Source organism: Suricata suricatta, chromosome 3 (genome assembly GCF_006229205.1).
Source record: "Suricata suricatta isolate VVHF042 chromosome 3, meerkat_22Aug2017_6uvM2_HiC, whole genome shotgun sequence".
In the NCBI taxonomy this organism is placed as follows: Eukaryota; Metazoa; Chordata; class Mammalia; order Carnivora; family Herpestidae; genus Suricata; species Suricata suricatta.
The window spans coordinates 146,240,224-146,256,699 of record NC_043702.1 but is presented as its reverse complement, the minus strand read 5'-3'; the positions used below and the strand labels follow the sequence as shown (position 1 = coordinate 146,256,699).

General features: G+C 42.2%; 1 protein-coding gene across 1 annotated transcript in view; it reads right to left on the bottom strand.

Moving 5' to 3' along the window:
• NR5A2 (nuclear receptor subfamily 5 group A member 2) overlaps positions 1-12,570 on the bottom strand; it is a 115,086-nt gene extending 102,516 nt beyond the window's left edge. Inside the window, exons 1-3 of the mRNA XM_029933136.1 lie at positions 12,452-12,570; positions 10,787-10,928; positions 7,907-8,553 (exon numbers count right to left, since the gene is read on the bottom strand). Coding sequence (XP_029788996.1) covers positions 7,907-8,553; positions 10,787-10,928; positions 12,452-12,556 — 894 coding nt within the window. The 5' untranslated portion in view covers positions 12,557-12,570. The remainder of the gene's footprint in view (positions 1-7,906; positions 8,554-10,786; positions 10,929-12,451) is intronic.
• Between the last annotated feature and the right edge of the window lie 3,906 nt (positions 12,571-16,476).

Below are 16,476 nucleotides of genomic sequence, written 5' to 3'. Positions count from 1 at the left end.
GAGATGTATGGATATATCTTCTGGAAAGAACATGTTAGGTAATGGCAATGGTCCAAGTCTTTACTCAGACTCTCTCACCAAAGGGAGACCTTTATACTATGCTCACTTCAGACGGTTTTCTAAGGCTCAAACCAGAAAATGGCCTGAAAGCACCCAGTACTATAGCAGGCAAATAATGAGCACCCAATAAAAGGGACTTCTCTTCCCCTTCCTCATCTGACCTTGAGCACAGCAAGGAATATATTGGTTTTCTTCCTATTCTCATTGTTCATTTTCAGACACCTGACAATGGCCAAGCCAGTTTAACATGGATTTCTTGGGTGTGGTTGGCTATTCTCATGCTCTCCCCATGATTCTAGTAGATAACAAATAGATTAATAGGAACAGGAAGCTTATCGGTGTGTGAACAAGCAAACCCAGTATGAAGCTATGATCATCACTATTAACACTACCAAATACCCTGCCTTCCCGTGGAGGATATGTTTGCATGGAAACGACCATATTGAAATCAAGCTTCAGGAAGTTAGAGTATGAATTGAGTCTGCAGTTCTAAATGTATACTCACAGAATAAAGCGAAGTTAATACTTCTAAAAAGTAAGTGCACGGGTGCCTGGGTGGCTCAGTCAGTTAAGCATCAGACATTGGCTCAGGTCATGATCTCGCAGTTTATTAGTTTGAGCCTGAGTTCAGGCTGTCTGCTCTCAGCACAGATCCTGATTCAGATCCTGTCCACGCCCCCCCCCCCGCCCCCTCCCCCTCCCTGGCTCATTCATTTTCTCTCTCTCTCTCTCTCTCTCTTTCTCAAAATAAATTAATAAATAAACTTTAAGAAGAAACTACAAACTGAGGCACCTGGCTGGCTCAGTCAATAGAACATCCTACTCTTGATCTCAAAGTTGTGAGTTTGAGCCCCATGTTGGGTGTAGAGCTCACTTTAAAAAAAAAAAAAAAGGAACTACAAACTGAGAACAAAACAAGGATTGACAGGAGCTGGGTAGAGAGAGGCCTTGAGTACGAAAGAGCACAGGAGAATTTGGGGAAGTGATTTATATTTGACTGTATACTACAGAGTGAGTTTAGGGAATATGAATTATACCTTAATAAAAAGAACTAACACATGGCAGTTTCAGGGTGCCTGGTGTACTTTCATAACACCCTTGTAAAGAACCAAGAAGGTAAAGAATGCATGTTTTTGCAATCAGGTGGATGTTTTCAGCTGCCCACCAAAGAACTAGCTATAGGAATAATAGGTATTTACTGAGAAGGGGGTTTCATCCACTTGATAGTGAGGAAGAAGATTGAAGTAATGATTTCCTTAACTGATAATAGTTGCACGGGTATAAGCAAGTAAGGTTAGAATATTATAAATTTAACACCATCAACCAAATAAATCCGAGGCTTCCCTTCTAAGGTCTATCTGGAAGAAATCATGGAAGCAGATGTCTGACACCTGAAGAGACCTGAGAGACCATCAAGTCAAATCCGCCAACAACTCCAATATTCTCTCCAAATTCACAAGGTCAGAAGAAAACTTCCATGCCCACCTCTGGTCGAAGAAAAACTAGTTTCCTCATTTCCTTGTATACCTTTTATTCTAACATATTTTGATGAGTAAATGTGGCTAAATGTTTTAATTCTCCTTCAGATAGAAAAAAACTCTCTCCTCTTCAGTGGGAAACACTTTGAAGTTTGTTTCCTGCATATCCTCACCTTCCAGGAGTCACCACTCGGCATCCAGAAGAAAGAAAAGACAAGTGCGTGAAGTGGCTAACTGAAAGTCTGGGAAGCCATTAGGAGCGGTTGAGAGCTAGATGCTGGGATTGGACAGCAGGTGAATACGGAAAGACCCTATGCAGGGGCTTTCTCTACCCTTCCCACCCCCACCCATACGCATACAGAAAAGGGCTAAGTAAGCTTACTAAAGAACTTAACTTAAAATTTTTTTAATGTCTTTTATTTATTTTTGAGAGACAGAGAGAGACAGTGCGAGCAGGGGAGGGTCAGAAAGAGAAGGAGACACAGGATCCGAAGCAGGCTCCAGGCTCTGAGCTAGCTGTCAGCACAGAGCCCAACGCGGGGCTTGAACCCACGAACTGTGAGATCATGACCTGAGCCAAAGTTGGACACTTAACGGACTGAGCCACCCAGGCGCCCTAAAGAACATAACTTAAAATTGGGGCAGATCCAGTGAAATCTCAGAGTATAAACCTGTATTGGTTAGGAAACATGAATGAAGGCTTGGGAAAAAGGATCTAGAATGTTCAAAATAAATAAATAAAACTCTGCTCAGAAAACTTCTGTCATAGACCAGAGAAAAAGGAAGGTTTAATCCTACTCTAGCCTTTAGACAAAACTGCACTTAGAAACTGACTTCAGCATGGCTGAATTCCTTTGGCACAAACTCCCTGAGTCTCTGAGACCTATTTTCCACAGAAGCGCTAGTTATGTGTTTCAGTCAGGATTAATTTAGATTTTTTTTTTTTATTCCTACATGTATCAGAATCATTCATTGAGGGGAAGTTCTTATATATCCATTCCCAGAATCCTCTTAAGACATCTGGTCTCATTAGAAGATCAAATAGATCCTCCAGATTCATTAGTTGTTCAACAAAGTGGGAATTATTTTCTCACTGCTCTTCTGTTTGTGAGATATTTAAGACCCAGATGAGAGAAAAATAACAAAGAAAACGTACAGTCTTCTTGACTCATAAAGACAGGTCTTTTCAGCAGCATGAGGAGGTCTTGAATTTGCTCTTAATTTCAAAAAACACTAGGAAAAAAGTCAAGAGTATCAGCCATTATAAGATTGATTTGGTTTAAATATAGAAGGTGCACAGGATTTAAGATATTTCCTCAGAAAATACTGCTTATAATTTTATAATTAGCAGCTCATTTATCACCTGATTCCAACCTTGTATTCTCTTTCTGCATATTTTCACAAACATACATAAAAAGTAACCCATGCTGAATATGCCTGGCATCGAGGAGAACACAAGATATGACTGTGTTAGCCCTTCTAACTGCTGAACACCACCCATTTGTGGTTGCTGAACCAGATTCTCGTGCGCAGTACACTCTGTGTAGAGGGTAAAGTATTAAAGAATGCTCCGGACACGCTTTCAGGGCTCAGAAGTGCTAGCGGGTAGATCCACTCTACTGAACGATACCCCAGTGGCCTGAAAGAATTATTGTAGCTTTCTAAAGTGACTCATTTGCTCCCAGGGGGTTGTCTGGGCTCAGAGAAAATCTGTCTTACTGATTATTAGTGATTTAGTAATTGGACGGTAGTGATGGACTTCTGATAACCTAGAGATTTGCTTTAGCTTCACTGGCAAGGCTTGTGTTTTCAGAGTCAAAGGTTACACCGTCTGTTTATGTGTGTGTGTGTTGGGGGTAGGGAGGGAGACTGTACAAAGTACTGCTTTTCTGAACCAGAACCTGCCAGTCCCAGTTCTGACTGTATCATCTGATTAAGTCATAATTCTGTTCCTGCCTCAGTTTCTTCATACGTAAAAGCAGGAGGTATGTCAAATGATCTTCAAACTCTGGAAAATCTGGTTTGTGCTGTTTTTAAAAGCTACTAATGGGGCACCTGGGTGGCTCAGTCGGTTGAGCATCCAACTTCAGCTCAGGTCATGATCTCACAGTTTGTGAGTTCAAGCCCCGCATCAGGCTCTGTGCTGAGAGCTCGGAGCCTGGAGACTGCTTCGGATTCTGTGTCTCCCTCTCTCTCTGCCCCTCCCCTGCTTGCTCTGGATCTGTCTCAAAATAAATACATAAAAAATTTTTTTTTAAAGATTGAAAGCTACTAATTTTGTAATATTAATTTTATCTTTCTCACACCAGTATCTTGGATTAGAATTAGAACTGTCCCTTATAAGTGTACAGAAAACCCAAACAGCTCATTTATGTGTCCTCCATCCTTCTTCCCTAATCATCTTCCAGCTCTGGAACTGCACGGCTTCTATGAGCGCACAGATTTTTTTTTCCTGTTGCTGTTTATGTCCCATTTCATTAACTATGAGTTGGGAGTTGTAACTTCCTCTTTCTCATTACGATATTTCGAATAGGAACCAGAACATCTCTTTTGCACCTTGTAGACATGTAGAAAAGCAGAACCCACCAAATCTCCTCTGGCCTTTCTGTTCTCTTAAGTAGTAAACAAATCAAATCTCTATTCCCTCCTTTTATACATGGTAGAGACTGTAACTCGTCCTGGGAGACGAAGCAAGGGGTCATTTCCAAAACTGCCTTATTATCTTATTACTTTCTGGGAACAAATAAGTGACTTTTCATCTTGGGGTCGCAGAGATATAAGCAATCTGCCCTATTAGTATATCACTTGATGGGTAATTTGCTGTGAAATTAACAAGAAAAAAACAAAGGTTTAAAGGGGAGCATTCATCTTCCCAAATGGTATTTAAAAAAATCACAACTTTTGCAGGAAGATAGGGTTTCGCAAACTACAGCTTCAGTGGCCTTTTTTAAAATAGATATTTATGAAGCTGTCTTATCATAAAATCTTTATGAGGAAAGTATAAGTTTCAGGGACGTCTTGGAGGCCGTACCAGGGGAACCCAGAGGCTTTTTCAGGACTTGTTCTTAGCAATGCCAGGTAGGCAATGCCCAGTGCATGGCCCACAAAATCATCCCCCGAGCAGTGGTTCTTGAACTGCAGGTCATGCCTCATTAGTGGGTCACGTAATCAATTCAGTGAGTGATGACCAGAAATTTTTAAAAGCATGAAGTAAATTGGACTAAAGCAGAATAGAATAGAAAATATCAGAGTGCATGGCATGGAGAAGGTCGTGTAATGTCTCGTGAAAACTTTGGTTTGTTCTGTGTGTGTGTGTGTGTGTGTGTGTGTGTGTGTGTGAGAGAGAGAGAGAGAGAGAGAGAGAGAGAGAGAGAAATTGGTTTTGGTACACCAAGTTCCAATGTAAAACACATTCTTACTACAAGTCATAGTTTAAAAACTTGTATTTCTAGGGGCACCAGAATGGCTCAGTCAGTTAACTGTCTGACTCCTGATCTCAGCTCAAGTCATGATCTCACAGTTTATGGGTTCGGGCCCTGCTTTGGGCTCTGTGCTGATGGTAAAAAGCCAGGCTTGGGATTCTGTCTCTCCTTCTCTGCCCCTCCCCCACTGTGTGTGCTGTCTCGCTCTCTGTCTCTCTCTCAAAATAAATAAACTTTAAGATAAATAAATAGATTTTGTGTGCAGAAATACACCACAATGCACACGTTTCATTCAATGTGGCCTCCTGACAACTTACAGTATTTGTGACGAAGTAAATTTGTAAATGAAAGGAAAAGGAATTCTTCCAAATGTGAATAGTTACCTTCCAACTCTATATTTAAACTGCCCCTCAGTTATTCTGAATTCTACTTTTTGTTCTCTGAAAAACACTTCTATTAAATCACTTTTCCATGTCAGCCCAAGGTGAACCGGGAAAATGGGTCAAGTTTGTCTTCCTTTCCTGGGAGCGCCACCACCAATGTTTGTACTTTCTTGCCCTTTCCTTTTTTCGCAGCATCTTCTCATGAAAGACTGATAAGTGCATTAAACAACAGTATAAATGACTGATGATGCTTTAATATAACTCCATTCCCAAAGGTATTTATATTTTAACCAAATATGAAACCTCACACCCTATAAAAGAAGCATGTAGAATTTAGCTGCAGGGCGAGGAAAAGAGAAATTTATAGAGGAAGAGTGCCTTCCTAGCACTCTTCAGGTCCTACCTGTGGCTGGCCATATTCCTTTCATAATGCTTTCTTTCTGACATGTAAATGCACGCACAATTTCTTTCCCTGAGGATTTGGACACTACAACTTCAGCCTCCTTTCTTTTTTTAATAGACATTTATGAAATTGCTTATCATAAAATCTTTGAGAGGAAATATTTTATCTTACTTAACTTTGCATTCATCTTACACCCAACTTCCTGTCAGGCAAATATTACGTCTTTAATTAGTAGTAGTTATGACTGAGTATTATATAATTATACTACTTTCTAACATATGTGGTAACATTGTTTCCCAATGTCAAATTAGAAAGAAAGCACAAATGCATGTTTTCATGCTGAATATGAGACAGTATTTTAGGTAAACCTCCACACACTTATCATAAAACCACCATAGTAACAATTTTAAACTACACTTATTGAGCATAAACTATATGCCAGGCTCCCAGTACCGTTCTGCCCATATAGTCTCACTTACTCCATGCAAAACCTCTTCAATGAAAATATTGCCATTCCCTCTAAACCCCCTGCACCATAAACGGCACATGTACAAGTTTACAGATGACAAAACTAAGGCTCAGACATTGACATCTGCCTACCAAAACAGAGTTACTATGTAGCAAAGCTATAACCCAAAGTGGGTCCATCTGCCTGCAAAAGTCAGTTTTGGTTTCCTCGCTTTTACATTTCTTAGACTTGCAGTGTTACCTAAAATTGTCATTTTCATTTTCATTTCAAACACCTTAACTGTCGACTTAAGGACAAAGTTGTGAATGTAAGAACACCAGGAAGTTTCCTTTGTTTATTTTTGTTTTTAATGAAAAACGCTTTATCACCAAGTGGTTACATACTCAGAAAACATCTGGCCTGACAGGGTAAACTCAATTCTTTCGGCTTGTTGTCTCTGCAGCCTAGTATCTATCTCCTCCTTCAAGCCATCTTTAAATGGAAAGAAAAAGGACAAGAGAGTAAAGAGCTGGATATGTGGACAATCTTAACAGCATGGTGGTAGTATTCTACTAAGTTATTTGGATCTGTTCAGACACCTTTTTTGTTTCCCTCTACAAATCACAGCGCTTAAGACATCTGCTATGAAAAGCACTATCCTCCATTTGCACACAGCGTCCAATCCCTAGGCCGTTTACATAGACAGTTTTTAACAGCCACCGTTTACATTAAAGGTCTGCTTTGTACCATCCTTCTCCCAAAGAGTTTTAAATCTCTTCCAAAAGTCCTAGGTGATCAGAAGCCACCGATATCTAGCAGCCACATCTATTCCCATGACAGTAAAAGGAAGAAATTGATTTTGTAACAAAGAGACTGAGAAATCAAATCCAGGATTCACTTTTGTTCTTAGAACAGAGAATGAAACCACGGACTACCATGTGTGCTCTGGTGGGTACTCTTAGATTCCAAACTTCTATCGCACTTTCCCATATTAATTCAGTCTTAAGTTTCAGGAAATAAAATAATTATGTAGTTAAACAGAGATCCTTATACAAACAAGTACTGTGTTTACAATGTAGCAATCCATTAAAATCAAAGACAGGCATAGATTATGAGAACTAAAACCCGAGCCAAAGAGACTGGCACTCACCATCTGCCCAGTCCCCAACCAATGACAGTAAACATCCTATTGGAATCTGCTCCAAAAACAAAGGCTTTACCAACCTAATGTCAAGGTAAACATGTAGTAAATACCCATTTGATACTACTGACCAGTGGTGTCATTTTCACTCTTTAGGGTATAAACACAACTAAATGTTGGTATTTTTTCTTTTAAGTTGGCATCAATATACTATAGCTTTTTACTTCATAATGTTTAAGAAGTTTACTAGGTGCTGGTTCATATGGACTTAAATTTTCTAGCCATAAACCATCTGAATTAGAATAAGTAAAGACATTGTACTATTCCAGGAAAAAACCCCACCAAATTTCCTATAGGTTACATGAAATGCCATCCCCCTAAACTAAGAGCTACATAGAATAAAAGCCCCATAAACTTAAGCTATGATAGTCCTGAAATCAAGGTCATAAGATTCTTCTACTGTAAATCATACAAAGAAGAACACGTATTTTCAGCACCATGAATATATATTAATGAGGAAGAGTTAGTTCTCTCCTGAAAAGGGTGTAAATTGTAATCGCTGATGACATACCTTAAGTTCTCTGAAGAAGATACTACTCCTGGCCCACTCAACAATGGAGAAGAGCGTTTGATCAGCCATTTTGCACATAAGCCCAAACGTGCTCAGCTTTTCGTGCTTGCTTCGGTTAGCTTGCTCTTGCTGCAAATAGGCCATGATTTTGGCCTGGACTTGAGGCTCATCTGGCTCACACTTCAGAAGTTCCAGTATCAGATGTGGGATGCTTGCCGGGGAGCTTGTCTGGTAACTATCCACATAGGAATAGCCCATGATCGACTCCGGTGAGCTGGTGTAGGGGTCTGGATACTCAGACTTGATGGCCCGGCTAGGAAAGTGACTGTATGTTTGGTAACCTTGCAGGCTGCCATGAGGTGGCATTGTCATGCTAATGGGGGAGGTTACAAAGGGACTTCGGTCATAGTCTGTGGGAGGCAAGGCAGCATGGTTCAGAGGTAGGCCTTTGGAGGCAGAATGGATGTTCTGAATTGCAGAAGAGATGGTGAGCTCAGAGGGCATTGCTTGGATCACCTGAGACATGGCTTCTAGCTTAAGTCCATTGGCTCGGATGAGGGCTTTTTTCTGTTGCTTTAGGGCCCTGTCTCTCTTGTACATTGGCCCAAATTTATTCCTTCCTCCTCGCATTCGGTCGGCTCTTACCGCTGAGGGGAAATAAAAAAAAGGAGTAAGGGTATAAATAAGATGGAAATTATTAGCATTCTCTAAATCTCCAGATATCTAGAAATGCTGAAAATTGTTGAGAAGTGTTGTATGTGCGGTTGTTTTCACACCATACCTCACAAAGACTCCCCCCAAAACCATGTCATCCTTATTTATGAATTCTCTCCGCTAAAGTGTTTGTCATCAAAAAAATATTTTGGATACATAGGGACCTATTACTATTAACCCTTGGGTAGACTGATAAGATTTCATAATTTTTGCTACACACGGGGAAACTTCAGATTGCTAAGAAAAAGCATTAGTTTCTATGATGCCTGTTATGTCAGAATTCTCTTTGCAGAAACTGAAACTGCTAAGAGGGAAAACTAAAAAATCAAATAACCCATTTCTGGATTAAATTGTGAATATGTTCCTTTAGAACATCTTCCTCCCTCAAAGTCATTTTGACTAATTTGCTGCAAAAGGACTGGGTACATGCTCTTCCTGGAAAATCATTTTCACCTGCACTTGATGAGCACACAGCAGATAACCAGCAGGTATTGTTTTTAATTTAAGCAGAACTGGACATAATTAAAGCAAATTCATTTCAGAAGCTGTCAAGACAGTCCACCATCACCGTGCTGTGTGGAGTCTGGGACCATGTCTAATAAGTGAGTGAGCAGTTCTCTCCAAGCCCACAGTGGCCAATGGCAATTAGACCGAAACCAGTGACCTCTGACAGCTTCTGACATGTTGAAATTGCTGGAGGTTAAGTTTTTGAGCTTTTTATCTTAGGATTAGTATAGCATTAAAAATTTATTGTGAAGGCGAGGTATCCAGACTATTGCACAAGATAACAGAGAGTTTGTCATCTGGGTGATAATTTATTGAATATTCAACTGTTTCACACCACTGTTAAGTAGGGCTATGCCCCACAAGTGACTTACAGTTAAGAAAGCACACTTTTTAAGGTAAAGAAATGCAACTTTCTCCTTTCATTAAAAAAAGAAAGAAACCAAATGATATCATATGAAATCACAACATTTCATTTTTGACATTTTATCTTTTGAGTCTCACCATTCCACAATATTTTGTGGTCTGGAAAATAATAAAGTGATTGGTAATAAAGAAATTAACGAGCATGTCTTTTTCCTCAATCTCTTCTGGAAAACAATACAGAGCTAACAGTTCTCATGATAACCAAAGTGGCTACTTCTACTAGGAAGGAGTCTGTTAGCAAGTCAGAAGATTTATTTGAAATCTTTTGAATATTTCTATCAAGTGTTATGTGTGAGCGCCACAAAAGTAGCCTGTGCCTCACTAATCAAATAAAATGCATTCTTGTGTCTGGAACAGAGCAGTGACCGGCACGTCTTATTATCACTTTCTTTGCACTCTAGTCAATCTGTGGAAAGTCAGTAGGCTGAAGACGGAAAATAGCAACACACCATAAAAGTCCATGAACTACAAATTATTTACAGTGGTCACACATTAACTTTACTCCTGGCCAATCTGTACATTGTAAGTACCAGGGTCTACTCTTTCCACATAAAGTTTAACATGGCTTTTGGGGAACCTTCCTCTTGTTCCTGTCAAACCAATGCTACTGATTTAATAGTTCATCATTTTTTCACGTTTCTTACTTTCCACCTTCATTTTGCAGACTTCGTCAGTATCTTACAAAAAAAAAAAGGAATGTGCTTTCCTGTACTATCAAACATGATGCTCTGTATGATCACCTCCATTTCACAGTTAAAGGCTTTAACTCTTGCTCAGGAGTCATGATAGTAATAGTAACAATTTTGACAATTAAACAGTTTAGAAGATTAAAATCAGACTTTTACTAAGTTATCCTGATTTGAAAACTTACAATATTTTTTTTAACTTTTGCACATTTTAAAACTTGTTCTCATTTGAATAACAGTCCTGTTTTAATCTCACCCGGCCTCTTTAGTGTCAAGTGCATCTGCTCCCCAGACTAAAACTTAAAAAAAAAAAAGTTGGGATCGGGGGAGGGAAACTCTGATCTTTAAATTCATTACTAATAGATTTCACCAGTGTTTAAATGAGACTCAGACTGTTCAGCTGACAAAACATAGAAAGATCTTACATCATTGTCCATGGTGTTAGAAGACTAGGAAAACAACGTTACCATATTGTAAGTGCAATGTTATTTTAAATCTTATGTCCTTGGAGAGTTTTAACAGGGAGTAGTAGTCTTTAGAAGAAACTTACCTTCTAGCTTCATTCCAACACTTAGACATTTTTGAAATCGACAGTAAGGACAACGCTTTCTCTGTGTTTTATCAATTTGGCAGTTCTGGTTTTCTATACATGTGTACCTTTTATTATTTTGGACTGTTCGTTTAAAAAACCCCTATAAGACAGAGAAAATAGTGAGGCATAGTATAAATCTAACACCCGTCTCTTCCATTGTTTCATTTTAAGGAAATCACCAATAAATCTTTTCATTGAACCAATGAGCCCTTCCGTGGTTCTGTGGTTTGTTTTACTTTTTAACAAGATCGACCCTCCAAAACAGTGCTGGGCCAAAGTGGAGAGTTTTCTGGCACTAGCCTTATATTCCTACAATTACATCAAGTCTTGGGAAGATCTGGATATATCCCATTTCATCTCAACAGACAGAGAAAAATACATTCTATACAGACCAGTAATTTTTTAAAAATCTGTTTTCTTATTAACCTCATATTCCAGATAAGGTCTCATGGAGATCTGCACCATTAGTAAGCAGTCTGATAGATTTTAGTGGCTAATTATTATAAAATACCATTGGAAAAACTAAATAGCAAAACACTCCAGATTTTTTTTTTTTTTTTACAAATGTCAGCACTACACTGTCAAGAGCAAGAGGATTTAAAGAGTAAAATGGGAAAATGTTCATAATTCCATTGGAATACATTTAAGTTGGGGAACTCTGTAAAAAAAAAAAAAGGAAGGTGAAACTAATAGAAAAAATGTATAGCAGAGAGCTGAATTTTAGCAGTGTGTTTTTCTTATATTTCACCCAGAAGAATTCATCAAAAACAAATTTTGTAGCTTTATAATATAATAACAGCTTTACCAGGATGGTACACTCTATATTCTTTATGTTTATCCTACTAGCCATAAAGTGGAACAATCTTACTTTGTTATAGAGAATGAAGGGATTTTCCTGGCAGTGGTTTAAGTATTTGTACCAAGCTTTCTACTTTAAAAAATGTTGAAAAATAGCAGGGGTATCAAATTGACTAGGACTACGACAAATTCTTAATGTATGGCTGATACTAGTAGGAACAAATTAGTACACTTCAGATATTAAAACTTCTTGCATTTAAATAGGTCATATAACTTATTTATGAAAGCCATTCTACTATAGACTAAGATGTGGTTTCTTATCCTTTATGATATAAATTTCAAAAAAATCTTAAAAATTGTTTTTGGAATAAATCAGGATGAAATCATGCAGTTGAGAATTTAGACTTTTATCTGTGGATAAAAAATGTTTAGACTTGCAGCACAGACTACTCTGAAGTTAAAATATATTTGGGAAATACTTTGTCATGTTCCTTCTCAAGAACAACGATGCTTTAAATATATATAAGTCAAGCAAAATCAATATTTAGGACTGTTAGAAATAGAAGTCTTTCTACAGACACATCACTGTCCCACAATAAAATATTTTAAAGCCATGAGACTGGCAAAGTTTTCTAAACAGCATAAATTTTTTTGCCTTTGGAATTAAATCAAACACATATTTCCAAGAATCATCTCCCTAGGACTCTTTCTCTCATTTTTAATTGAGTCTAAAAAAGACAGCCTCAATTTAGCTTTAGAAAGTAAGCCAATGGTTTATTTTGGATTTGAACACTTTATTTATCAGGTAACAATGTGTAAGCAAACCTTGCAGCTTTCACAGGTGAGGAGCCCATAATGGTATCCAGACACTTTATCTCCGCACACCGGACAGAGCTCTTCAAGATCTTCATCATAAGAGTAATTCACCATTTTAAACTGAGACACTGAAACAAGAAAAAGAAATGTCTATACATATCTAATTAATTTACTATGTAGGTTCTAATCCTGCAGTCAAAAGCATTTTGGTGATCGGTGGGCAAATATCACAGGTAAAATATAAAACATATATATGTATGTATACACACACATATATTTTTTTATCGTGGTGTACTTAAAAACTAGTTTTATACAATGAAAACAAAACGTCTTTTGGATTCCACGAACTTACCCTTCCTATTTTTTAACTTCAAAAGATTTCCAACTTCTTTTGTTAAGAATTTTAAACTGACCGCGTTTGAACACTTCCCTCCAAACTGCCAGACCGCAAATCAGAAGAGAAACATGAATTGCAGAAAGTAACAATTTAGAATTGCTTTTCAACCTTCCAGAATTAAGATCCAAAACGTCACCTTTGCCTAAGGGAGAGGAGCAAGCACCCGCATTCTCCAACTCTTGAAGAAAGTTTGCTGCAAGTACACCTCGCTTATCAGGATAGCAACACCGATTTGCAAACACTTGACCGAGAACCTGAAGCCCCGGAAACTGCTTTCCAGCTGCAGCCCCCACTTGAAGAGCCTGCGGCTCCCTACGGTTCGAATCTGTTAGATTAACTGAAGCATTCGGTTGCTTATCGACAGGACTCCTTTTCTGGATACTTTTGTCTCTTCCCATTCGAAAACCTCCTGTAAAAATAAAGAAGGAAAGGAGGGAGGACGCCCGGATGGGGAGGGGGGAGAAAGATACACAGGAGGGTTTAGTTTCGTCCCCCAAGTATTAAAGTCCTGCGATAAAACACCTGTTTCCGATAATCGTTGCAAAATATAAACACCTTGAGATAGCCGTGTTAAAGTTAAACAGAAATCAGGCCGCGGCTACGCGCGCGGCTCACTGCGGTGATCGAGTAATCGCCTTCCGCCGGACTCAGCCCTGCGAAGGCGTCACCGCAGTTACAAGATGGATAAACTGTGCACAGGAAGGACAGTGGCCAGGAGATCCCAGATAATACCTGATCTAGTCCCTTCCTGAGACTCACTCCGGGGCAGGTCTCGGAGGGCGACGCTGCAGGTACCGGTGGTAAGGGGCAGGACCCAGCCACCAGCTGTACCCCTCTCGGGCACCTTCCTGTGAAACCCCGGGGCGCGCTGTCCTTTCGCCCCTTGCTCAACTCTTGCTCGGCTACACACCAGCGCACAAACGCAGATCGAGTTTAAGTTAATCAGTGGCGTTTGCAGGGGGCGGGGCGGGGCGGGGATGGGTGGGTGGGGGAACCGACGGCCGGACAAAAGTTTCCTCTAATTTGTTTACCAAAAAGGAAAAAGAAATAGCTCCCACGGCATCCCCAAAGTTCCCGGGCACTCCATCACCATAATGTGGCCTCTTCGCCAGGGCCTCGTTCGTTTCCTCTTTTCTTTTTAAAATAAAGTGGTTTTTTTTCTTTACGGATTCTGCAGGCCTCTGGAAAGGGCCATGGGGAGGTGAGGTCACTTGCACCACTTTGGGGCTGAGGGCCGAGCACAGACCAGCTGGGTAGAGACGTCTCTTCCCGAGACACAGAGCCCTGGCCTGGGGCTTAAACCTGAGCAAGTTAGCCAGAGTTTGGGGTGGGGGATGGGGTCCCGGGAAAAATTGTTCGCTTGGAGGCAGGCTCCTTGAGTTCGGTGAAATATTAGTAAAGAGATGCTGAGGGTAGTTCTCCCAGGGTCGCCAGCCCTAAGAGGTCCGCGCCCGGACTTTGGGAAGCTGGGGGTTTGAGACGTTTATTTAGAGTCCCGTCTCTTCCAAAACTCGTAACTATTGTCCTGTGGCATGTTTTCGGGACGGGAGAACCTGTACTTTACCAAGTGTGCTCTTCTCTACCTCCCCTTCTCCCAGCAAAGTAAACTCTAACTTCGCACCTAAGAGGCACAGCCAGGCAACCCTTTGCAGGAGGATTCGGTGCGCACCTCAGGGATCCAACGCCCAAAGACCAGGGCTGGGGCTGGGGACCCTCTTGGACAAAGCCAGAGGCCTCGTGGGCAGTCACCGCTGTGCGAGACACGGGCATCTTTCAGAGTTTCCCAGGTGCTGTACGCAAGTAGGTGTTCGGAGAATGGAATCCGTTGGGGCAAAGGAGTCCCTGTCTTGATAAAGTAGAGAGGACCGCGGGGCCTTGGAAAGCTAGGGCGAAGAGAGGCACGCGGATAAGTCCCCCTCAGTAAGCTGTCCCGAAACCCGGTGGCGGCTCTTCTTTCTGGTTGGACTAGGGCGCGTCCCCCGCGGGGCCGAGAGCAAGCAAGGGAAAGGGACTCCATCCCCACCCCCAGGGACTTCCCTGGAGGTGCAGGCCGAGTTCGAAACCCACGCGGTTTTCGAACCCAGAGCTGAGCGAGCGGCCAGCGGCTTCTCCTGAGCCCTGGGCACAATAGAAGTCTAACTTTCTGCTTTGGGACAGCGGGTCGTGTCACGGACTCCCCACCGAGCTTTACAAGGAAAATACTACAGCGGCATTTCCCTCGCATCCTCCCCGCCCCCAAACCCTTATTCTTGCCTCTCCTAGTTCTTGACCCAGCGTTTCCCTGAGCATCTTTTCCCTAGTCATTCAGAAACGCGGGCGCCGGGACGGGGAGCAGAAACTTTTCCTTTTCGACCCGAGACTCCGCTGGCCTCACGGGCGCCCAAAGGGTGGTCCCAGTGCGCAGCTAGAGGCCGTTCCGGGATCCGGCTCCCGGCGCCGGGTCCCCCTCGCCCCGACCTCGTTGGACTCCCAGGTGCGAGCGCCAGTGCCTCTTTGGGCCAACCGGGTTCCTCCAGCACCCAACCCTCAAGGTAGTCTCGGGGACCGCAGCCCCCAGGGGACGTCCTCGCTCCTTCCTGGAGGCTTGGAGAGACCCCAGCATCACCGAGAGGTAACCGACCCACAGGCACGACGCACCCCTAGCCGCCACCCGCTTTCCCCAGTCCCGGCGGGCGCCGTCAGGGCCCCCGGGCCCGGGCGCAGCAGGAGCGCCGCCGATCCCGCACCGCGGCGAGCGCCACCCCAAACTCTGCTCCCAACTCTTCCCCGGCGCTTTCAAGTTTGCTCAAGGGGATGGCAGGAAGCGTTCCGGGACCACAGGCCCGCCGGCCCGCACGTCCTGCGCGCTGGAAGGGGCGAGGATGGAAGAGCACCGGTGACTTTTCCTAGCATTGTTCCCTCCCCGGCCCAGAGCAACTGCGATAAACTTTCTGAAGGGCTTAACACAACCACATCTAGGGTGGCTATTTGGAATGCGGCGAAAATATAGCCATCAGGGTTTGCTTTGTGGTGGTGGTTGTTAGTAATCAAGAGCTAGGAAAACAAACTGGACGTCCATGTTCCCGGCTCTGGGATTGCAGAAGAGGCATTAAGCGAAACGGGTGCCCCCTTCCCTCAGCTAACCCGACAGCGCCCGCGCAGAGGATGGGGTTGGGGTAATTTTGAATTTCTTTCAGTTCTGTCTGCAGTTCTGAAGTTGTCCAAATTAGTGTCAGTTCTCAGTGTCCGCCTGGGTTTTGGGGAGTGCCCAACATACATCCTGACGCCGCTAAGACAAGCTTTCCCGGAGTCTCCTTCTCCTTCTCTTTTTGTACTTGACTTTGCCTAGCAGGACGTTCTTCCTCCACACACACGAGCATTGATTAAAGTTCCCACCGATTCCAATGACTGAGAACCTGCTCCGGTGTCCAGTGAGGCATTTCATTTCTTAGAATGATCTTATTATTCTGAAGTATCTTTAGCCTGAAGCTGCCCCCCTCGGGTTGCCAGAGAGCTGGAAGCCTCTCTTTTCTTAATTAGAAGCGGCCAATTAGGCATTGCTTGGAAAACCTCCGCCCGGCATTGTTCAAGAGCCATAAACTTTTACGCCTGCCCCCCGGGAGGGGCCTGCCGCCCGCGCGCGGCCCCACGGCCCGGC